Raw genomic sequence first — 23,572 nt, forward strand, 5'->3', positions numbered from 1 at the left:
GACTTCTAGTGCCTGAAATACTACAAATTGCACTGCTCTCTAATCTTTAATGGCTTCTGGTAGCTTTCCAGGGCTAACAAAAATAGTGGTATAGTCTTAGTAGTGCATATCTAAATATAATTACAGGCTTGGGTTGTGCATTAGCGATAAGATTTGCTACAGAATTGTCTTTGTTTTGTTTTTTTTAATAAGTAAAATAAGTCAGTAAACATACTGACATGTATTTTTCTGCGTTCTAACTTGTCCCTATCTCCACAGGAATTACTGTAATTATAGAGAGAACCTGAATTACAATGGGGGACGACAGTGAGTGGATGAAACTGCCCATTGACCAGAAGTGTGAACACAAGGTAGGAAATCTTGTCTTTGGGTTTGGCTTGCTGTATATATCTCTGCTGTGGTGATTCTGTGGTACTCCTCTATCTAAGTACACCATAGTTAGGTAATCTCAATAGCCGCACAGTGTGCGTATAACAGATCTGAAACTCTATCAGTTCTATCCAACCTGGAGGCTGAATAACATTTATTAAGCAGAATTTAGTAGCATGATAGTCTGTATGGCGTAAGCTTGTGCACTGATCTTTCAGTGCACTCATTCATGTGGAGAAATTACTCATCACTATTGTTGGGCTCCCACCTACTCATCAGTCGTTGTTAGAGCTTACGAAGAGCAGTGGGGAAGACTGGCATCTCTATCCAGATCATTCTTGGCAGTCATTGAAGAGAGATCTTGCAGATGCCAGCTTACTGAGCACACTTTCAACTATGATTGAAGAACTTTGTGAGATTGGTGAGTTAAGATTGTACTAGCACAACATTTAAATGTCTGATTTCTGCTTCCAGCTGTGGAAAGCCAGATTAAATGGTTATGAAGAAGCCCTTAAGCTCTTCCAGAAGATAGATGATGAAAAGAGTCCCGAATGGTCCAAGTATCTTGGATTGATAAAGAAATTTGTGACAGACTCCAATGCAGTGGCTCAGTTGAAAGGACTGGAAGCAGCGCTTGCTTATGTTGAAAATGCTCATGTAGCTGGGAAGTAAGTAGCCTTTTCTTGCTATTGGTAGGCTATTACAACAGTTTAATGTGCCTTTCTGAGAAAGTCTGCAGATAAATTGTACAGTGGCCGCTAACAATTCTGATCTTTACTATTGAGAGCAGAACTTGCTTTCTGATCTAGAGGATTTGCCGAATGGTAGGCTTGCCTTGTAGATGGCCTCCATGTGCATATTAACTTGTCAGAAATTGCTTACAATGTTCAAAGAGGCTATTAAAGGTAGTAGTAAAGATTTCTGAAATGGTAGAGAAAGTAATCAGTAATTTGATGCTATAGGTGCTGTGAACTGGAATCCCTGTTCTTGTTTGACTAAAACAGTCTATACATACAGGAAGCCTTTTCTTTCCAGGGAGATATTTGTGTGATTCATCCATGAAATAAATGTAGTTACGGTTATGCGGTGTTGCATCCAACTTAACCAATATGAATCTTCATACCTGCCAATTTCTTCACGGGATGTTTTTTAGTATTTCACTGTTGTCTAGCCCGTGAAACAGCCTGTACTTGTGAAGGTGAAATAAAAACACGTAATGGGCCAGATCAATGCTTCAGTCCACTGACTTTGTGACCTGATGAAATGACTAAAAGTCTTATTTAAAAAACAAATAAACAAACCCAAAGCTTTGTTTAAAAACCTAACAACCTTCCAAATCCCTTAAGTGGTGTAAATGATTTAGTTGATTGGAAGCTTTGAAATAGATGTGAAATTCTGTGCTGGGATTATGCATCAATACTATATGTTAGTTAACTGTAATGTATGCAGTTCCAGGAAATGCCATTTATTTGTGGACCTTAACTAATGTATATTAACGAATACACTTTTCAGAAAATGTCTACTATTCACTGTCTGGTGTAGTCCAGTATTAGGAATATATTAACTAGCATTCGGTCTGCAGGAGTTCTTTTGATTAAACTAGAGGTTGAAGTCATCTCTTACAAAAAGTTATTACCTTCAAAGTTAACTTAGAATTTAGTCCCTATTATATGAGGACTTGCTGAGTTTTAATGCATGTTTTGGGTGTTGTGTGTGCTTTTGTCTGTGGATAATGCTGTAGAACACCTAATTCACTTAAATGTTCCAAAAGTAACACACTCTCATCTTTCAGGACAACAGGAGAAGTAGCGTCTGGAGTTGTAAATAAAGTGTTCAATCAGCCGAAAGCCAGAGCAAAAGAGCTGGGTCTAGATATATGTCTAATGTATATAGAAATTGAGAAGGGGGAGGCAGTACAAGAAGAATTACTAAAGGGTCTGGACAACAAAAACCCGAAAATCATAGTAGCATGTATAGAGACACTGAGGAAAGCACTAAGGTAAGCTTTTCGTTTTTAGTTCATGGGTTGTTTTTTTCTTTTCCCCTCACCCCAACAGTATATAGAGTCGAATTTGTTGCTTAAGTCTTTAACATCCTATTCAACAATAACAAGGGCACGCATCTTTACTGAACTGATATTTTCTGACAACGGTTAAGAGCATCGTGGGATTTGTTAGATGTGAGGGATGTCTTTGTTGTACAAGCTTCATCTGATCACTTTAGTTCATGGCAACTGTTCACCAAACTTCCATTTTCACAATGGACTTCTGAAAGAAGGGCAGGATTAGTGTGTCTTGTTCCAGACTGTGGAGCTTCTCTTCTGAATAGCTGAAATAAACTCACTGATGGGAAAACTAAAATGTAGTCTTTTTTTAAAAAAATTAAAAAAAAAAACCAAACCACTGTTTTCCTCACTGATGTTAACATCTTTAATTGGGTATGTGGTGTGTGTTTTCGGAAGAAAAGAAAAAAGGAAAAAGCTCATTGCACAGTAAGTTTCCATTGTCCATATAATAATTTCTTTATTAAAAAGAAAAACTGATAATGCTCCCTAAAAATCAAATCCAATTTAATTAACATGGGGTAATTGGTTTCAAGATTAGATTTGGAACGTCTTTTTTTGTTCCACTTCCAAGTATGTTTGCTGCCTTTGAGTTGAGTGAAAAATACTGGGGTTTTATCAAATTCTTATACTTGGTTATATATAATTCACTGTCCATTAGATATTTTTTTTTTAAACAAAACAGATAATTTTGGTATTGATGGACAGAACACCTTTTTCTGAGTAAAGTAGTTCATATGAAAGCTGCATAATATAGATGGAGAGTATCTTATGCTAGGTATTTTTTAGAGAACTTGCTGAGGCATGTGTATAGATGGTCCTTGTTAAACTAATTGTTTCAGGCTTCTGTAACGGAAGTCAAAATAAAGCATTGGGCTTAGCACATTACCTATGCTTCTACTAAATGAAACTACTGTCCCACATTTAAGAATATATTTTAGCTATTTTAAATTGCCTTATCTAGTCAAATGTCCTTTTAACAGTACAGTGTAATTAGAAACCTGCATGACCTTCCTCAGTATCTTTCAACTAACCACGCCTATAAAATGTGCCACACTTGCCTATTTTTTTTCATATGAAGTATTTTATTATCTTTAAGATGGCAAGATCAAATTCTTTCATGGAGCCCTGTTGACTTAACCTTCGTCTTGTGCTTCTGAGCTGTGTTGCTACCTAAATTTGTCTTGCGCTTTGACAGGGTTTCTGCACTGATAACAAAATTTGTCTGTTGTACCTAGGTGGGTAGCTTGAGTGCATAACTAGTTTAGCTTCTGGTGTTTTTTATCTTGTGCTAAGGTTTCTGTTCTTTCTTGTGTTGTTATATGAATTAGATAATATTATATGAATTAGATAAGAATAAGAGAATTTGCATAGGCACTTTTCCTAATACGGTCTTTTTTTGAGTCATGGTAGAAAAATAAAAATCTTGGGCAACTCATTTGTTCATATTCTGCATTTAAAGTTTCTTGTTTCTAAGACTGGAGCCTCTTATGCAGGTTTTAATACTTAGTATTTCTCAAAGTGGGCTTGGCAATAAAATGTTTAGTACTAGAATTTTTAGAAAGTGAGACATAAGTTTTAGTTCTTGAGCAGCCATTTTTACTAGCTTTTTCATGTGGTACTTGATTGGAGGGAAGCAGAAGAAAAAGTGATTGGTGGAAAGGTTAATTCAGAATTCTCAAGGAAAGGAAATGCTTCTGAATCAAAAAAAATTATGGCTTCTGAGGTGATTTAGATATGATGCTTTAAGAACTGTAGCGGTTAACTTTACTATGAGTATGAAAAGAAAGTTCTTGTGTTCTCATTCAGCAGCGATTGAAAAAGGAAATTTAGTATATTAAGTTCAACATCATGTCGAATCTGCTGACAAGGAAGGGTGATTGGCTGGGGAAACTTGTTTTATGTGTCCTTTCAGCAGCACATATTTCAACGTGTGTGTTTTCTGTGAAGATGACCCAGGCTCACTGTAATTATCTGGTCCAACAACTGGAAAAGTGACTAATGGTTTTACTGCAGTTTGCCTCCAAGGATAGACAAAGGAGATTCTATTCTGATTTAAAAAAAAAAAAAAAAAAAAAAAATAGGTCATACAAATTTTGGTCTAAGGACACTTTTTTCTTTTTCTCTTCCCCCCCCCCCCCGCAAGGGAACGTATTTAAGTAGCAGATTGGATTAAGTGCTTTGAAGTAATTTCAGAGGCCTGATTTTGTAATTCCAAGATGGGCGTGGAGGGTAATTATGATAGGGCAAATATTCTTTAAATTTTACAGTAGTTTAGTAGCTTCACAAAATAATAGCTACAATAATGATTTGAGTAAATGGCACAATCCCTGAATGTGCACTGGAAGCATTTCATAGATTGTTTAAAGAAACCCAGTTATTATTTGTGGATCACTCTCGGGTTCCTACCTGGACACTGATGCTATTCCATATTTTTAACTTTCAGTGAATTTGGTTCAAAAATAATCTCACTGAAGCCAATCATTAAAGTATTGCCAAAACTTTTTGAGTCTCGGGAAAAGGCTGTTCGAGATGAAGCCAAACTCCTTGCTGTGGAGATCTACCGTTGGATAAGGGATGCTCTGAGACCTCCATTGCAGAACATAAATTCTGTTCAGGTAGGCAGAAAGTAGTTCTGTATCCGAACATTTGAGAAAATATTTCCATGCTCACCCTCCCTGATCCTGTGGTGTTGGGCATTCTTAAAGTCAAAGCTGGAATTTTTTCAGTAACAACAATGTTATTTTTTTAGCTTCCTGTAACTTCACCTAAAATGTTAGTCCATCTTTGTTATTGTGACAATGTTTTGTTGCTCTGAATATATGTGAAGTTGTGGGGGGAAGCATCATATTGAAACTGAGGAGGGGGTTTGAGAAGTAGGATGGTAGTTCTTGGAGGCCTAACCCAAGGGCAAATGATTACCCTTATAAAAGATCCCTGCACTGAAAGTCAAGTCGACCATTTTCCTTCTCAGTTTTCTTTTTTTCCTGAAGTTTTTTCCTCTATGCAGCCCTTCAGACTTGTTCTGGTGGGGCTCAGGATGTTACTGTTCCACTTCAGGAAGTGGCATTACATTACAATAGATAACTATGCTATTGGAGATGGAACATTCCATTATTTTAAAAATTTATAAATTATTTATGCATCCTTCCCTCCTACCCACTTGAGTTAATTGTGTTCAGGTGGAAAGCAGTAACTTGCTGGAAAAAGGCATGGTTTAAAAAAAACAAACTGTCTCATCAAACGTAGCTCAACGTGTTTGTTTTGTCTTAGTTTTAGTGTGTAATAATAGCATGGCTGTAACAAAAAGATTTTCCTTCATGCTCAGCCATTTTTATTTTAAAGCTTCTACAGAGGGGACACACCATTCTGACTGTTCTACAGTTTGTTCTTAAGTAAATGCTTTGCATTGATATTTTTGTTGATATTCTGTTCTGTGGATATTGTGTTCTGTGGTCAAAAGCTTCTGAACAGTGAATGTGAAGGGGAAGTCACTTTGGCAGAAAAAAGAACTTGAAAGGTAGTGCCATCTTGGCTTTGAAATGGGAAAACTCCATTGCTTTCCATGAAGCATTGCTTGTCTTGGGGTATGTACAAAATGTCTCTGATATGATGATTCTTTTTCGTTTTGGCAGCTAAAAGAACTGGAAGAAGAGTGGGTCAAAGTGTCATCAGCTGCTCCTAAGCAGACCAGGTTCCTGCGTTCCCAACAGGAGCTGAAAGCAAAATTTGAGCAGCAGCAGGCAGTTGGAGGAGATGCAGATGGAGGTAAACTATTTAATCTCTGAAGTATATCACTGATATATTATTTGTGAAGGAATGCATTAAATTGTAAAGGTGCTTTTACTCAAACTGGTGCAAAACGTGGAGTGCAGTACACAACAAGATGATGTGGCTGGGGCAAAAACTTTATATGAAAGAGTATCTGTCCTTTAGAATAGCAAAATCACAACTGCTGATAGTACTTTTTAAACAATGAGCCTTAGGTGGTGCTGTAGTCAAAATTTCATTTGTCACTCTGGTGCTATTTTTTTCTGTTCTGGTTGCAGGAGGTGATGATGAGGAAGAGGCAGTACCACAAGTAGATGCATATGAGTTGCTTGAAGCTGTAGAAATTCTTTCCAAGCTTCCCAAAGACTTCTATGAGAAAATAGTAAGCATAAACTTAAATACTACCAGTTAATTCTATGACATGTGGAGCTAATGAGTCTTAAGACTTATTGGCATTCTGCAATGTATGCTTTACTGCCACATGGATAATAACAGACTAGTGTAAGTAAAATATAGACTATCATAAATAAGTCTCAAAATTTGATTTACCAGCAAGAAAGCTGTAATTTTAAGGAGGTGAGATATGTCCTGGGAAAGGACTGTATTTCATATTTCATTGCAATTATTGATGTTGAACTGTAGGGAGACTTTGGCTTTCTCAGGACAGAATTAAGTTTTAAAATCTATGGTTTGTGGCAAGTATGCTTCTCTAGAACTGCTTCCATTTATAAATGAATGTGAATTATTTGCTCTGCAGGAAGCAAAAAAATGGCAAGAAAGGAAAGAAGCTCTAGAAGCTGTTGAACTGCTGGTGAAAAATCCCAAATTGGAATCAGGAGACTATGCAGACTTGGTGAAAGTTCTCAAAAAGGTAGTAAATAAAACCCAGAGTACACATATGGTTTAATATTTTCTGTAATTTATTTGTATTATACTTTAAAAGTTACAGTTGAGGTAATATGAGTAGAAAATTGTTAGCTGGAACAGTGGTGGAAATAACCCAATCTGTGGCCCACTGGACTATTCTAAGAAATTCTTCCAAGTCTCTGAAACTTGGATTTTCAGTCTTTAACATTGTTTTGGGGGTTTTTTTGTTTGTTTTTTCTCTTCAGGTTGTTGGAAAGGATACAAATGTTATGTTAGTTGCTTTGGCTGCCAAATGCCTTGCTGGACTAGCTGCTGGCCTCCGAAAGAAATTTGGACAGTATGCAGGGCATGTAAGTAAGAGTATGTACTTTTTTTCTGTTTTTATTGATGCTGGACACCTTCCTCTTTTTGTTTTTTTTTTTTTGCCTGTCATATCTTGGTATTTATCAAAGGTATTCTTTGTACAATTATGAATACTTACCTACCCCTTAATAGAGCAAGCAGTGAAACATCTGCCAAGATCTCTTGCAGCTTAAGGTTAAAAGGACCTTATTTATTCACATTCAACAACGTGAAGCTTACTATTGCAATAAATCTTCTGTACGAAGACAACTCTGAATTACTCTGCCATGAAATGAACTTTATTTACATTTACCATCCTGGAGATACACCCACAGAAATGCATTTGTAGGCCACAGTGGAAAAAATAGCTTCTGAACCTGATTCTACTTAGCAGCTCAGTGATGTATGTTTTAGGTTGGTTGGGATTTTTTGAATGTTGGGGGAGGGTTGGTGGTGGGTGGGTTTTTGTTTGTTTGTTGTCTGGGTTTTGTGGGGTGTTTTGTCTGCTTTAAATAGCCAAACTACTGAGATTTCTGGTACCAAAATGTTCTGGTGATCTAGTTTAATGCTCTTTTCTGTTCTCCTTTGCTGCTTTTCTCTTACCAACAGCTAATATCAGGGAATACAGGGAAGCTTAACTGCAACTAATTAAAAGCTCCCCTTCTTTCCAAAGATTGGTTATCTCACTTGTTTCTCAAGCCTCTGTTGCTGTGTTCTTTAAGCTGCTCAATCAAATTTTTCTTGTGATAAGCAAGAGTGGTGGGGGTAGAACTTAGAGAGCAAGAACTGATGTGTCTGGCTGCCGGTAGTGTTGTATTTTGTGGTGAATTGGAAAGTTACTGAATCTCACTGCTTCAGAAACATTCAAGTCTCCTGAACTCAGAACAACAGTTTGGACAAAGTCTCTTTCATTCTGAAAGCTGTCTGTTGTTGTAAGCAGCGTTCTTACATCTGTTTACACTTGATTTGTATTTTAAAGGTTATCCCTTAGAGCTACAGAGTTAGTATTGAAAAAGCCAAGCTTCTGAAATAAGGGTATAGCTCCATGGTTGCCAAGCAAATGGTGTTGAGAAGATGACTTTTTCAGTACTGTAATGGCAGCTATGAATTGTATAATCTCAGCACTCATTTTACCAGTTCACTTGATTTGTTTGCTGGATTATTTACTAGTGAGGAAGATGTAGACTTCTCCTGAGAGCGGGCATTCGAAGTGTTATAAAACAGAACTGTTGCTAGAATTGTGGGATTATAATAAACTCTAGCTGAATATTGGACTGTAATGTTACAGTCTGCAGTCCATGTTAAAACAAGAGTGATGAAATAAAGCATAGAACTGTACTACTTGCTGTAATTGAGCACGTGTGGCCCAACTTCACCTCTGACTGCCTTTGGAGCCCTGGACTGACTCTTCTTCCTTCCCTCCCTCTCTCACATAGGACATGGCTTTTAACTTCCATGTTAAAAAATATTTCTTCTAGCTGTCAGCATTTTCTAAAATGGAGACTTAATGATTTTAAATATCTCCTTCCTATGACTTTGTTCTCTGTAGGGTTTAGGGGTGTCTCGCACCTGCAGTAGCATGTATGAGGGTTTCCATGGTGCCATTCTGTATTAATTGAAGTTTTTTTAATGCTAAAGTCTTTGTGAACAGGGAATTTGCAAGTTGCGGCCCAGCAAAGGATACCAGCTGAGCCTAGGTCACTGTGTCGCAAGGGGTTGAGATCTCATAGTCAGCTTCTGTGTAGAAAGCATTATCTGTGGAAAATCTATTTTGTATTATGCAAGAGCTTATAACTTCTGTAAGGCATCAGACTGCTTCCGAACTATGAACTGCGTTACGTTTATGAAAATCTTGAAAATAGCCTGCTTTCCACAGTTAAAAGCTCTGCATGTTTCTGGCTTGCTGACAGAAGTTCTTACTGTTACAGAGACCATACTTAAATGGAGCTGCTTGTATTACTGGCACATGAGAATGTCTGCTGATTTTTTTTTTTTCTTTCTTTCTTTAATTTTTTTATTTATTTGTTTATTTTATTTTTCAGCAGTGACTGACTGAGCAGCTAGATTGGGTATAAATTGCTGTGAAATTCCAGTATGGCATAGTTTAGTGTCAGGTTTGCTTTTCCAAGGTGATAGATCCAAAAAATATTGTTCCAGGAAGGATTTGGGTTGCTTTAGAACCGTGGTCTTGTCAGCTGTGGGTCAAATGAGGGCTCCTTAATGAGCCGTGCTGAGTGCTGTCAGGAAGCTGGGAAAGAGGCAACAGGTTATATACCTTCTTGGATTCTTATAGTACAAGAGCACAGCACTCTGTGCTGTGAAATTGTTTAACTTCCATTCTATTACTCTCTGTTCCAGACCAGTAGAGCCAGAGTATTCATCTGTGATTATGTGAACTTTGTATATCTGCCTTTTGTTTAGCTTTGCTATGAAATTGCTCAAAAATCTGTATTTGTTAATAGACTGACTGGAATGAATTTAATATTGGAGATCAGCTAGAATAAACTAGTTCATACTGCTGTTGTGTACCCCTGGAGGGGGCAGCAGTGATGTTTGCATTATTTGCTTGTCTGCAAAATACCAGGGAGCAGACTGTCAGGCTTTCCAGTTATATTAGTGAAGAGTGGATTGACTTTTTTGTTTGTTTCTTTTTCCCTTCTCCATAGGTTGTTCCAACAATCTTGGAGAAATTTAAAGAGAAGAAGCCTCAGGTAGTGCAGGCACTGCAGGAGGCCATTGATGCAATCTTTCTTACAGTAAGTAAGAGTGACAGTTTTCCCATTGTCTGAGAATTGGTCTCTAATTTTGATTTGCTTTTCTCTTACTTTACTGAAACTAATTACTTCTTTATCCAACACTACAGACCACATTGCAGAACATAAGTGAAGATGTGTTGGCAGTGATGGACAACAAAAACCCAACAATTAAGCAACAAACATCCCTTTTCATTGCAAGAAGCTTCCGTCACTGCACGCCTTCTACTCTGCCAAAAAGCCTGTTAAAACCTTTCTGTGCTGCACTCCTCAAGGTAAAGCAGGAGTTGGTACTTCTCTGCCATTGACTTGAGCACTGTTGTTGTGAAGCATTGGATGGTTTTGGGAGAAAGACCCGTCTGGTAGTGCAAGGACTAAAGAGTTCTTGTGTGCTATGTAGCCATCAGAGTCAGTTTTGACTGATGTCAGACTTGAAGATGACTGTCAGTCATGGGAACAGTTTAGTCTCCTTTTCTTAGCTTCTCTGAAACTGACATCTCACCAAGTTTATAATAGATTAAGACAGTGATTTGCAACTGTTAAACTTCTGGGCACTGTGCCACTTGCTTCTTGCAGACATCTCTAGCAAGGTTTTGTTGGAATGCTACATGTCATTTACCATGAATAAAAGAACCATCACTGATTCATACACTGCAGTTACACTAGAGCATTTATCAGTGTAAACGATAATGATGTATACTTTTTTCTCATTGCCAAATAGCCCTTTCCTTGTTATGGGAAATCTCTCTGGCTTCAAAAATGGAGATTTGAACGGGGTTGCAGAACTTCGAAGTCCTTGTGAACTTTCATAGTGTGGCAGTATCTATTAAAGCATGAACGTTTACCCTCTTGTGTGAAAGATTCAAAGATGGGAAACTGATATCTGAGAAACAGTAGACTTGATTAGTACATAGGAAAACAGAAGTGAAAAACCACCTTTTTCTTTCTGCAGTGGAATGTTAAGGATTATTCTGTAGTAGATTTAGATTTTTAAAAAGGGGAGGGGATTTGTACAGAAGATGGATTTAAGAATCTATTTAGATATGAGCTGCAAGTCATATGATACAAGTTGTCTTTCTCTGCAGCATATCAATGATTCTGCTCCTGAAGTAAGAGATGCTGGATTTGAAGCATTAGGAACTGCCTTGAAAGTGGCTGGAGAGAAAGCTGTGAATCCTTTTCTAGCAGATGTAGACAAACTAAAGCTTGATCGGGTGAGTTTTACAACATTTATGATAACAAAAATGCTCTATTTATCCATTTAAGATGCATCTTAGGCTAGAGAAGACTAAAGAGGATGCTTTAGCTAATGACTTTCAGCACAGATTTTTGAAAATTTGTTTTTTACTTAAAAGTTACTGATGTTGCAGGGAATCTGAAAATCTCTGTTTCTTGCTAGATTATCAAGCATCGTTTCTTTGACTTCCACTACCTAAAATGCATTAGTATGTTAACATTGCACTTTTCATTCTTATGTAAAGTATCTGTTTGGCTTCAAGGCTGTATTATCTGTGAGCTGGGTTGTGAGGTTTGGTTGGGGGGGGGTGTGTTGGTTTTTTTGGGGGTTGGTTTTTTTTTTTGGTTGTTGGTTGGTTGTATTTGGGGTTTTGTTTGTTTTTGAACACTTTCTCTGTTGTCTGAAACAAAATTTAGGGTTTTAGGTCACAACCACATGGTCTAATTCTATATTACTAGACGGGATTTGCTATCAAAGACTTTCCGACAACAAAGTTCTCATGCTTTTGCATAAGCTGACAGGTTTGTTGACTGAATGATGATTTTATAGTTTAAGGTGCTAAGAATTAGTCTTTAGAGCACCTGTAAGTATCAAGGTATGTGTCAATGCTTTCTATGTGTATAAATGCACTTCATTTTGAACTAGGAAAATTATTCTAGCAATACAGTGATGGCTGATGCCATTGACTAGTTAACATTACTACTGTAAGGAAAGTAGGATAACAAAATTTTGTGAAGTAAACAACTTAAACTCTTCATGGTTTTTTTCAAGAGTAGTCAAGTTTGAGCCACTGCTGTTGAAAGGACACTGTACCTCTAATTGTGGCAGCTAAATAGCTTTTCTTTCCGTTTTGTTTTGTTTTGTTTTTTTTAAAAACTGCTTGTCAGATTAAAGAGTGTGCTGAGAAGGTAGAACTGATTTATGGTAAAAAGACAGGAGGAGCTGCTGAGAAAAAAGAAGGCAAGCCTATTACTGGAAAGGCCCCTGCTCTTTCAGGGAGCGGTGGAGATAAAGAAACAAAAGATGCAGCAACCAAACCAGGACCACTGAAAAAAGCACCCACTGTGAAGGTAAGAGAGATTGCCAAGAGATTATCTGATAATCACAGCTGTCTGTGATTGCATTGAATAGTTACTTATTGAAGATCAAAGGTGGCCTGTTGAATGTCTCCTTCCATTGAGGAATCGCTGTCCTTCTGTAGGAGTAGGTGAGCCCAACAACAAAAAGAAGCTGGGACTTTCTGAGAATGTACTTGATGAAATCTCCATTTTTAATGATACAAACTGTTTTGTCACTTACATCTTAATACCAGATTTTGATACTGAAATAGCGATAGACCGCTGTAGGCATTCAGAGGAGCCTCAGATGTTGTTACATTTATATGCTCTGTGGTGATACAGTAATATTTGACTGAAGTCAACGTCTCTTATAACTAGCAAGGTTACTACTTAAGTGTTGAGTATTCTCTTCAGTGTTGTTTTTAGTTTGTTACCATAAATAATTTGAACCATTAGCCTGTATTACTTTCAAATGATTATTTGGATTTTAAAAATTCACCTAAGTAGCACTATAGATGATCTTTGTAATATCCTACTTATTTCTCCAGGTGAGAAACCTGGAAGTGAATAGTAGAATGGATCATATTTTTTAAAATCTATTGATACTCTGGTAGCCTGGAAAAGAGACACCAGTCACAAGTTTAATATCTAATCAGTATCAATAGGAAAATATGTAGATGAATTCATTATTTCCTGAACCTTCACAAATACATACATTGTTTCCCTTTTCATCTTTCATTGTCTCGTGTGTCCCTGTTACTGTACATGTTTTATAAAACCTGGTAGTCTGAAAGCAACATATGAATTAAATAAGCTGTAGCAGAAAACTATTTCTTTGCCTGCAGCTGTTACGGTAGTAGAGAGATATGTATTTTTTAACATTAGAATGTAGAAGTGTGGAAAAAGAGCAGTTCTTTTGGTATCTGATGAACTAGAGACCTGTTTAATCTTGACTAACTTGTGCATTTCCTTTCTAGTCTGGGGGCCCACCCAAGAAAGGCAAACCAGCTGCAGCTGCAGGTATGGGAGGTGCTGGGGCAAAAGGCAAGAAGGGTCCCGAGACCAAAGAAATATTTGAATCGGAGCTCTCGGTGAGTATTCTGCTATTCTCTGAAATCCGAAGTCCTCTGTGTAAGTAGCTTTGGCTAATTAGTTCTTCAGCTACTACAGAATTTTTCACTAAAATTGGGGGGTTTTTTTGTTAGGACAAGGGAAAGCAATATACTTAAAAGGAATTCATAACTGATAAAACAGATGTTCGATATATTCTGGTAATACACCTGTTCTTCAGGCTGTTGTTGGTACCAGGCCATATAAGACAGTAAACAATAAATCATGCTAATATAATAGGGTATATCATGTTGTCCCTGAACTAGGACCAGATGAAAAAAGTAACGTTATGACTACTTCATATGTAATTTAGGATGCATGATGTGCTGAAGGTGTCTGGTATTAAAAGCCTGAGAATACAGTATTCTGGAGTTTACATTGAAACCTGAAGTAGAATACAGTAATAATTAAATGAACTAATGCAAGTTTATTCTGTGCTCTTCATATTAAGTTACACTTCAAAAAAATGATTGAATTCTGCATGTTAATTGAGCATCTACCTATCCTCTTGGTAGGGAACCAGGTAAACTAAGCTATCTGTAGGCCAAACAGTAACAAAAAGCTATTAAAGCTTTGCTAGATGTATCTGCAAGTTTTTGGACTGTCAGTTATCTTTAGAGTGTCACTTAGAATGAATACTTTCCATTATATAGCCAGTTTATATTGCTAGTTATACAGTGGAAAATGAGTATATACTTCCTGAAGGTGATACAAACACCAGTAAAACAAGGGAAGTTTTTATCATTTTTCATATACTAAATAACTTGAATTCTTCTTTTTGCTAAAATGGATGCAGAAGATAGGTCTTCTCCCATCCACCCTCATCAACCACTGATTCATTGCTGTGAATGTTTATTCAGACTTCATACAAAATTATCTTGCAAATTTTAGGTTACCTCTGCTTGATTGTATAGGTAGATAGTGGCTACTCAGGATTATTTTTGACTGTCTGCACAACTTATCGTACTTTCCAGGGATTACTTTTCTGTTGCAGTACAATTTAGCAGCTTCCTAAATTCATAAGGCCCCTAAACTATAATCCATACAAAATCTTTCAACCTACAACAGAAAAGTTTTCGTATTGTGTAAATGCACCACAGTGCAAGGGTCATTCCAGTATATTACTTGTCCTTAAGGCTGCTGCATCCCTCTGAAGGGATACAGTGGGGTGTTAGCCTTGTTCTGATCTGTCTGCAGATAGAAGTATGTGAAGAGAAAGCTGCTGCTGTCCTTCCAGCTTCTTGTATCCAGCAGTTGGACAGTGGTAACTGGAAAGAGAGGCTTGCCTGCATGGAGGAGTTTCAGAAGGTAAGTTTGTAGTGGTTGATAAGAAGAGAGGCAGGTAGGGAAAGAGAAAGAAAACAATAATTTCTTCGGCTTTTTATGCCTGGTAACTCTTTTAAAGGACATACCAGTAGTAGTGATATGTCAGCACTTCAGATGGATTAAACAATGCTTGCAAAAGACAAGTGGCTTATATGGTTTAAATTGGCTCTTATTCCGTAACAATAGTGGAGTAAGTCTTTTAGTTTAATGTAGATAGTTATGCTTTTGTCAGAAATATTTGGATTGGGGATGCATAGAGGTCGTCTTAAAACCCTAAGTAATTCTAAAGCTTAGTCTCAAAGATAACTAGGTTTAAACAAAAAGTTTTGCAATGACTGGGCAAAACCACTTGCAAGTCTGTCCCTGCTGATTGCATGTTAGGCAGCAATTGATTATAACGCTAAAATTTCAATTGGCAAATAGTTGATGTTTGAAGCCTTATGCAATACCAGCAGTCTTCACAGCTGGTGGCGAGTGCTTCATGTAGTCACAAACAAAAAACCATCATGTGTTACTCAGATGTGAAGCCTGGCTTTCTTCCCATGGTATCTGTCATAAGACCTTTGAGAGTTCACAGTCAAAAAGGCATCAACTGTAGATGTACAAATAGTTCACACTGCTACGCCATTACGGTTGTGACTGAGTTTTAGTATTTAGTTACCTTTTCCACTAAACTTACAACTATGAAATGGTGACTGGCTGCACTGAAATGCTGCTGCAGAAGCCTGCTTTACTCAAATGTAAAGATGTTACAGTTTCAGTGGAATGGGTAAGCCTAACAACAAATAAAAACAGTAATTTAGATTACATTCAGGCTTAATTTCTGCTGCTGTGTAGTCAGCAATCCAATGTGAAAGGTGCATAGTATACTTCATCTAAAAAAAAGAAAAAAACAAAACCAAGCTGCTTTTTTTTTTTTAAGTGTTAAATTCTCAGGGCTGAAATGGCCAGTAGTGGTTGTAAGGACACTTGTTAAAGAACATACAAAGTGTAGCCATGTGAATGCTGTAGTTTAAATGTTGGCTCAGTACCTGTAAAATGGGCTCCTTGTAAAAGTGGGTCTTGTAGTAAGGCTGTTCAGGTAAATTCTTATGCTGAGAACTTCTGCAACTTAGTTCAGTATTAAGAAAATACTTACAGTTGGGGTAACTTCTGTTTGTGTTTTGGGTTTTTTATCACTTGTGACTTACTAACTTAATGTTTATCCTTTAGGCTGTTGAGCTTATGGAGAGAAGTGAAATGCCTTGCCAAGCTCTAGTAAGGATGCTGGCCAAGAAACCTGGTTGGAAGGAAACAAATTTTCAGGTAATACATTATCCTTCAGTAACTAACAGTCCATTTTTGTTACTTAATGTAAGCTGTGTTTCCAACTAAAAGGCTGTAGGTGCATATATGTCATTGACAGTCCTAGCACTGTGACCACAGTTGTATCTGTAGTCAATGAGAATATAAACTTTGAAATTAAATTTTATTTCTGCTGATGGTTGAGACTTAGAGAAAACATTTGAAGATATCTAGATGTATATGTATGTGTATACATGTGTGTGGATAGGTGTGTGTGTATATAAGATCTAAAAGTAGATAACGGCTGCCCAGTATTATTGATTGTATATGTATATATACATATAGAGATAAAAACATGTATTTGTGTGTATACACACAAATTGTGTGTATAATCACACAACCATATATATACAAGTGTGTGTGGGTATAAAATATGTATTTGTGTACACAAATGTTGTGTGTGAACACAAACACTTTTGTATATTCAAATGTGTATGTATACATTTGTATGTATATACACACGAGTACATATTTTATGTATACACTTATGTTTACCCATAAATGCATTTTTTAATATATATATATCTATAAATATATAAAATAAAAAATTTGGTCTAAAATACATTAAGACATAAGTAACTTCCTTGCTGTTATGGACGTTTCAGGTGATGCAGATGAAACTGCATATAGTTGCATTGATTGCACAGAAAGGAAACTTCTCCAAAACTTCAGCACAGGTTGTGCTGGATGGTCTTGTAGACAAGGTTGGTGATGTGAAATGTGGGAGTAATGCAAAAGAAGCCATGACAGCAATAGCAGAGGCGTGTCAGTTGCCATGGACTGCTGAGCAGGTGAGTGAGCAGCAAAGGTATTCTTCCAGTAAATAAAATCAGAAATATCATGTGGGGTGTTCTTTCAGTCTGAGGAGTAAATCCTAAATCTTTTATTTTTCTCTGTTACCTGGAAGTGATTTGTTTGCTTTCAAGATACCTCCTAAGGCAGAAGTTAAATACAAGTTCCTCCAAAAGACGAAATAACGAGTATTTTGCTGAAATAATCAGTATTTTGCTGAAATACTGCCAAAGCAAATACACATCCATAATAAAGGTATCTCTGGCTGCCTTTAAGTACTTCAGGAACTTCTGGTTCGCTTCAGTTGCAATCATATTCTGCTACAGTGATGCAACAAATTTTTTCCTTGTATGTTACCCCAGCTGTTTCTGTTTACTTGCAGTGCCCTGTGTTTTTTGCAGGTGTCTTCACTCCTTTATTAGAGTACTTTGTCACCTGGTTTGCCAGTGAAAATTTACACTTAACTCTCTTCTGTTCCAGGTTGTGGCTATGGCTTTCTCTCAAAAGAATCCTAAAAACCAGTCAGAAACTTTGAACTGGCTTTCAAATGCAATTAAAGAGTTTGGCTTTTCTGGGTATGTCTTTTAAGTAAATTGCTAAGAGAAACTTGAATGAAAATGTTTCTAATCTAGGACTAAGAATCTGTTCTTCTCTGTCAGACTGGTCTGAAGAGGGTGGCTGCAAGTGCATCTGAACTCTTGTTCCTTAAACTCTGATGCTAGCTCTGTCAGGTGCTTTTCTAGCTCTAAATGTGTAAATGAAAGTATCTGACATTACTAATAGGATAGGATACTATTACACTACTAGATGCTTTATTCATCACTCAGCCTTCTCTGAAGAGCATTTTTCTTAAACTTTATATAGTATAGGAGTGGGCTGGGCAAGGAGCTGTGGTATTGCATGTCTGTTGTTGCCGTTCTACGTGGATACACTTGCACCCTGGTGGATCACTGTATTTTATAGTTTAAAAAAAAAAACAAACCTGTCAGCCTACAGAAGAGTACATACCGGCATGCTTATTGCTCTCCTTAGGAGAGATTTTGAGGCTGATAACGGGATGAAGTTTTAGCCAACAAAATAGCCATTATTGCATCTGGCGCTGTGAGGGTAAGAAATGGATTCTCCATCAGAACCAGGGATAACATTCCTTAATTTTTAATCACCAGTCTCTTAACTGAATGTGGTGAGGCATACGTAATATGGTTTACTCCTGAGAACAAAATTTCTAAGCAGTGAAGACTTCAAATATTAATTTATTTGACTACTTAGGCAATTACTATGCCTGTCCAAGTTGTTTCGCAGCTATTAAACGGATAGTAATATCGATTAAGTCTGGAAAATAAACTCTCTTCTTCAGTAAATTCCCCAAACAGTATGTATTTCCAGCAGTGTAATCTATGTGTAGATATGATACTCGAACAGCAGTGTTTGAGGCTGCACAAAGGAAGCTTCTGTGATTGCCTGTTTTCTCTTCTGTTGAATTCAGGGGTGGTATAGAGGATTCAGTAATCTAAACCTTCCGTTCTTTCTTTTGTAAATTTCTTTTTGAAATTTATGCCTTTTTCTGGAAGATCCTGAGACAGACCAACACAAAAAAAACCCCAACAAAACCAACACCACCTTTATTATGTAGGTGCTTGTGTTGTAGGTGCTTATGTAGGTGTTGTATGTTTCTGTTGCTTAAAATGATTCTAGACTCATCCCTCAGGATTTCAGTCCTAGCAATCGTGGGTGATGTAGCGTAAGAAACTTTCCAGCTGTAATAATAGCAGTCTTTGATATAAATTATCTTATATTTACTGTATTGATTTTCATAGTAGGCTATTCCCCAAACTGATCTCTTTCAGTAGTTATTTGAATAGCTACCATCTACACTGTACCTGTGATGTTATTTTGTAAGTGCAAATATCTTCTGCGTCTAAGTTAGTTGTATGAATCTGTTCTCAGTACATTTTTTTTTTTTCTTTAGCATATTGTGATGATTTTGTTTCTTGTTGGTGTTTCCTGTGTTGTGTTTTACTTATGGGGGATATCTTTTTCCCACAGACTGAATGTCAAAGCTTTCATCAGTAACGTGAAGACAGCTCTTGCTGCAACTAACCCAGTGAGTAAACAGAATTTTAATCCTGAGTTATTATCAATCCTTAATTTGAAGACTGAGTGCTTTTATCCTCTTTCTGGCAGGCTGTAAGGACTTCTGCCATTACCTTGCTGGGAGTCATGTATCTTTATGTGGGACCTCCTTTGCGAATGTTTTTTGAGGATGAGAAGCCAGCCCTTCTCTCCCAGATAGATGCAGAATTTGAAAAGGTATGAAGTGTAGCTCTCTTACTACCAAGTGTCATTAAAACTACTTGGAAACTTCTGTAGCTGGAATCTGTAGTAATGTGGTCTAACCTGTGTTTTTGTAAGTGAACTAGATTTTTTTTTAAGACAGCTCACCAAAGCAGCTGCAAACTCATTATGTCTAGCTATGTCAATAGTCACTTTTTTCATTATGAGCTTCAAAAGTTTCTGGTTTTGTTTGACTAGCATAATGTTTTAGAAGTCTATCGCCCCAAGACAGCGTATTCGTATCATGCAAGTGTTTTTATTTTTAACATCAAATGAAAAACTGTAAAATAGCTGTTTCTGATTTTTGTGTTGCTTGCAGATGCAAGGGCAGATGGCGCCAGCCCCAACTCGTGGCATTTCCAGGCACAGTGGGGGAGGTGGGGATGATGGCGAGGAAGAGGAACAGGAAGATGTTGGGAATGATGTAGTGGATCTCTTGCCAAGAACAGATATTGGGTAGGTTTGGATTCTACAACCTGAAGACTTCCACTGCAATTCAAAACTTTGTGTTTATAAACAGTTTCTAAGCAGAAATCTGTGATGTTGAAGCACTCAAATACTAAAAGACACATAACTAAGCAAATGGGCTTTTTACCTTTTTTTCTCTTAGTGATAAGATCACGGCTGAACTAGTGTCTAAGATTGGGGACAAAAACTGGAAGATCAGAAAGGAAGGTCTAGATGAAGTGACAAGCATAATAAATGATGCTAAGTTTATACAGCCAAACATAGGAGAACTTCCAGCTGCTTTGAAGAGTCGTCTCAATGACTCCAATAAAATCTTGGTATGTTATTCAAAATCCTGTTTCAGCTATTTCCAGCTTAGAACTTAAGACAAACTATTTATGGTTTCTGAACCTTGCTTATTACTCAGTCTGTTACAATATCACAAAATCAACAGTTGGGAAACAGTGAACTGTGTATTTCTAGATCATATATTTGCCTATTTTTATAAATATTTGCCTTTGTCTTGGCTTTCTATTTAAAAGAAAGCCTTCAAAAAAGGGAAAATCTGCCTCTACTCTGAATGTAATGTAAGCAAATCTAAAAAACCCCAAACAAACAAAAAAAGAAGTTTGAATAATTGCTCCACTTGTGACAGAAGTGAAGTTTCCCTTGTTTGAAAATACTTTTAGTTGAACTTTAATTTACTCAGAATACAGAAATAATTTTTATCTGTGTGATGGATTTGAAGCCTGGAATAGATACCATTGAGCAGGCATTCTAAAGTAAAAGTCTAGGTGTACAGCAGTGTTACTTTTCCCTATATGACTCGGAGTTTTGTGCACGTGGTTGTAACAGTGTTTTATTCAAAGCCTTTTTGTTTATGTGCAGGTGCAACAAACACTGAGCATTCTTCAGCAGCTAGCAACAGCAATGGGCCCCAATATCAAACAGCATGTGAAAAATTTGGGCATTCCAGTCATTACAGTCCTAGGAGACAGTAAGGTAGGACACTCATCAAGATCTCTTTCCTTTTTGCCTCTCACTATCTGAGCTATGCCTGAGAATAACTATTGCTGTTTGGACTTGCTTTTGAGAGGTGGATGGTAGTTAAAACTTCTTTGGAAGCTTACAAATTTTTTTGAAAGGTCCTTGCCTAAATGACGACTTACTACCCAAATATGAATGTGTGCCTAAATATATATATTCTGCCTGAGATGTATTCTCCTGCTTCTAAATAAACTCAGTCGGTGTCATAATTCAGCTTTTAAATGAAATGTGGTGACTGTATGCATACTTCTGATGCTGAAAATACACTATGTTAGATGCTAGTCAGGTTTGCTTAGTAAGGTTGCTTGTAGAACTTTTGTTCTTTTAGCATGTCAGTGTGGATTCCAGTGTACGTTGTTGTCTTTGTGTCACTGTGCAGGAAACCTTTGAACTGTAGGTAGAAACAGGACACTCACGACTGACACTGAAGGTTGTATAATGTCAGTGTCAAGCTTGTCAGGATGCTATGTCAAAATCAAAGCTAGGACCATGAGAAAGAGCTATTTGAAGCAATGGGGGAAGGAGGCTTGGGAAGATGCCAGTGTCTTGTGCCAGAAGTCACAGGCAGTTATCAGAGGTGGCATACTTCAGATGTCTCTATTCAGAATGTGAGTAGGAAAAAGAGCAGCAACTGGATCTGCCTGTCCCAAGCAATGGAAGAACTAGGACTGGTCCTAGGGCTAGATAAAAATTCTTAATTCAAATTGTTTTCTTATTAAGAGTCTTAAAGAACTGAGGTTTTACGTGATTAAGCTGGATTCTTCTTTTATTCACCAATTTTCTTGAGGAAACAGCAAGCTCCCTTCAGTTCCAAGTATATGGTTTAAGGATAAGGCCAACTGTGATTAACTTGTGCTGTTACTAAAATCCATAATACCAGTGTTACTTGTAAGCACTATAATACTGACAGAGGATTGTATACTCATTCAAACATTGTTACAGTAGTAACTTTTTTTGATGTAATGCAAGATTTACCCAGTTTATCCAATTACTAAAGTTTTTGAAGATGAGGAGGATCTTTTTTGGGCCCTACGTCAAAATGTTGATAGTGAACCCACTGAATAGTTGAGGAAAATCAACAGCTTATAGCATGAGTGAAGACAAATTAAGTTTGGGTGATAGGCACCAAGGCCTTGTCAGAGAGGCTGATGAGTATCTATTTACCTGCAGCACATGACTTGTTTCTTTTCCTCAATGAGATTAAAGAAGGGACAAGTTATTTGCAAGGATGCTCACTTCTTGTTTAGATACATGCCTGGATGTTACCTTTGCATTTAAAATTGATTCATACTAAAGCTAAATGAGTCTGTTATATTATCAGCTTGCCTCAGAAATTCAGCCTACAGGAGAAAGTCATATGTATGGAGTCACGTCTATACTGATAACGTTTTGAAGAACCATGGTTGTTAAGTATTCCATCTGACTTCTCATAACTTCACATAGCTGCTTCAAAAAAGGGTGCTGTTCTAAATTTTGCTTGGAAAAAAAACACTAAAGATGGAAATTGGCAGGAGTTAGAGGGCTCCTCTGTTCCTGACTTGACTTTTGCTCATGTGTGTCTTAAGAGTGCCCTAATAACAGGCTCCATAACCCACTTGCCTTGATTTATGAATGTGCTAAGTCTATTTTAAGCATTACATAAATCATAACCCTATTCTTTAGCTTGTTTGAGAGTTAGGAGACTCCCAAAATTCTCATCAATGAATGGCAGCAGGTACAAAGTGCTTTTAAAGATACCCTTTGTCCCTCTTTATTAAACTTATTTTTTATAAATTATGGTAGATAAGTATAGTGTCTGATTCGGTGATTTCTGCAGCTGATACCATCACTAAAACTAAATTCTTCTGAATCTTAAACTTCTCAAGCAGTGAATAAAAACAGAAATTTCAAAGCCTGTGACATAGAAGCTTTTACCTTTCATGGGAAGGATGAATCTATTGCCTCTTCTGTTGTAATCTTCTAACCCCTCTTTAGGATTATTCTTCTTAAACCTTGTTCTTGCTACAGAATAATGTTCGTGCTGCTGCCCTAGCAACTGTGAACGCCTGGGCTGAACAAACTGGCATGAAAGAGTGGTTGGAAGGGGAAGACCTGTCTGAGGAGCTCAAAAAAGAAAATCCTTTCCTAAGACAAGAGGTAGGCTTCTATTAAGTAAACTTCTCCTTATGTGTGTCTAATCAAAAGAACCTTGCTTGCTACGGGCTATGTTTATCTATGCAGACTGAAATGACACAATGCCACCATTACATGAGTAAACAAATAGCTGTGTCTTCATGCTGACATAAAATCGTTTAACCTCAAAAGGCTAATAACGAGCTTTCTTCCTGCATGATAGCTGTCATTCAGATTTCAGTGCCTCCAAAATGAAGCTTTTGTCTGTTTTGATCAGCATTTTATGAGCTGCTCTGTTTTCCCTCAAATTAACTACATGGTAATGAAGACCAGAACTGAAGTGGAGGCATTAATATATTTGAAGCTGATAAAGTACAGCTGAAATTCTGATGTTACTTTCAAAAGGAAGAAACAGCCCGTGCAGTCTTAAGAGACCAGGCTCCAAGTTTTAAGATAGCTGTGTATTAACATACTGTACTTAATTTTTTAAAAATTTTTTAATTGCTGACATGAAAGTTGATGTTGGTTAAGAATATTTGTCTGAACAAAGGTTGGGGTGGGGTTTTTTCCTACTTTACATAGAGGTATGTGAAGGGCTACT

At 37.1% G+C, this 23,572-nt stretch overlaps 1 protein-coding gene across 6 annotated transcripts in view; it reads left to right on the top strand.

Moving 5' to 3' along the window:
* Nucleotides 1-268: 268 nt before the first annotated feature.
* CKAP5 (cytoskeleton associated protein 5) overlaps nt 269-23,572 on the top strand; it is a 42,156-nt gene continuing 18,852 nt past the window's right edge. For all 6 annotated transcript variants that reach the window (XM_050896913.1, XM_050896914.1, XM_050896915.1 and 3 more), the window contains exons 1-23: nt 269-350; nt 844-1,037; nt 2,162-2,368; nt 4,878-5,049; nt 6,067-6,199; nt 6,481-6,584; nt 6,960-7,073; nt 7,315-7,419; nt 10,078-10,167; nt 10,275-10,439; nt 11,250-11,378; nt 12,289-12,471; nt 13,437-13,550; nt 14,767-14,877; nt 16,108-16,200; nt 16,845-17,030; nt 17,512-17,606; nt 19,078-19,135; nt 19,216-19,341; nt 19,685-19,821; nt 19,976-20,150; nt 20,701-20,814; nt 22,867-22,995. In XM_050896913.1, coding sequence (XP_050752870.1) covers nt 294-350; nt 844-1,037; nt 2,162-2,368; nt 4,878-5,049; nt 6,067-6,199; nt 6,481-6,584; nt 6,960-7,073; nt 7,315-7,419; nt 10,078-10,167; nt 10,275-10,439; nt 11,250-11,378; nt 12,289-12,471; nt 13,437-13,550; nt 14,767-14,877; nt 16,108-16,200; nt 16,845-17,030; nt 17,512-17,606; nt 19,078-19,135; nt 19,216-19,341; nt 19,685-19,821; nt 19,976-20,150; nt 20,701-20,814; nt 22,867-22,995 — 2,991 coding nt within the window. In that variant the 5' untranslated portion in view covers nt 269-293. The remainder of the gene's footprint in view (nt 351-843; nt 1,038-2,161; nt 2,369-4,877; nt 5,050-6,066; nt 6,200-6,480; nt 6,585-6,959; nt 7,074-7,314; nt 7,420-10,077; nt 10,168-10,274; nt 10,440-11,249; nt 11,379-12,288; nt 12,472-13,436; nt 13,551-14,766; nt 14,878-16,107; nt 16,201-16,844; nt 17,031-17,511; nt 17,607-19,077; nt 19,136-19,215; nt 19,342-19,684; nt 19,822-19,975; nt 20,151-20,700; nt 20,815-22,866; nt 22,996-23,572) is intronic.

The sequence above is a fragment of the Gymnogyps californianus genome, chromosome 5 (genome assembly GCF_018139145.2).
Source record: "Gymnogyps californianus isolate 813 chromosome 5, ASM1813914v2, whole genome shotgun sequence".
Classification (NCBI taxonomy): Eukaryota; Metazoa; Chordata; class Aves; order Accipitriformes; family Cathartidae; genus Gymnogyps; species Gymnogyps californianus.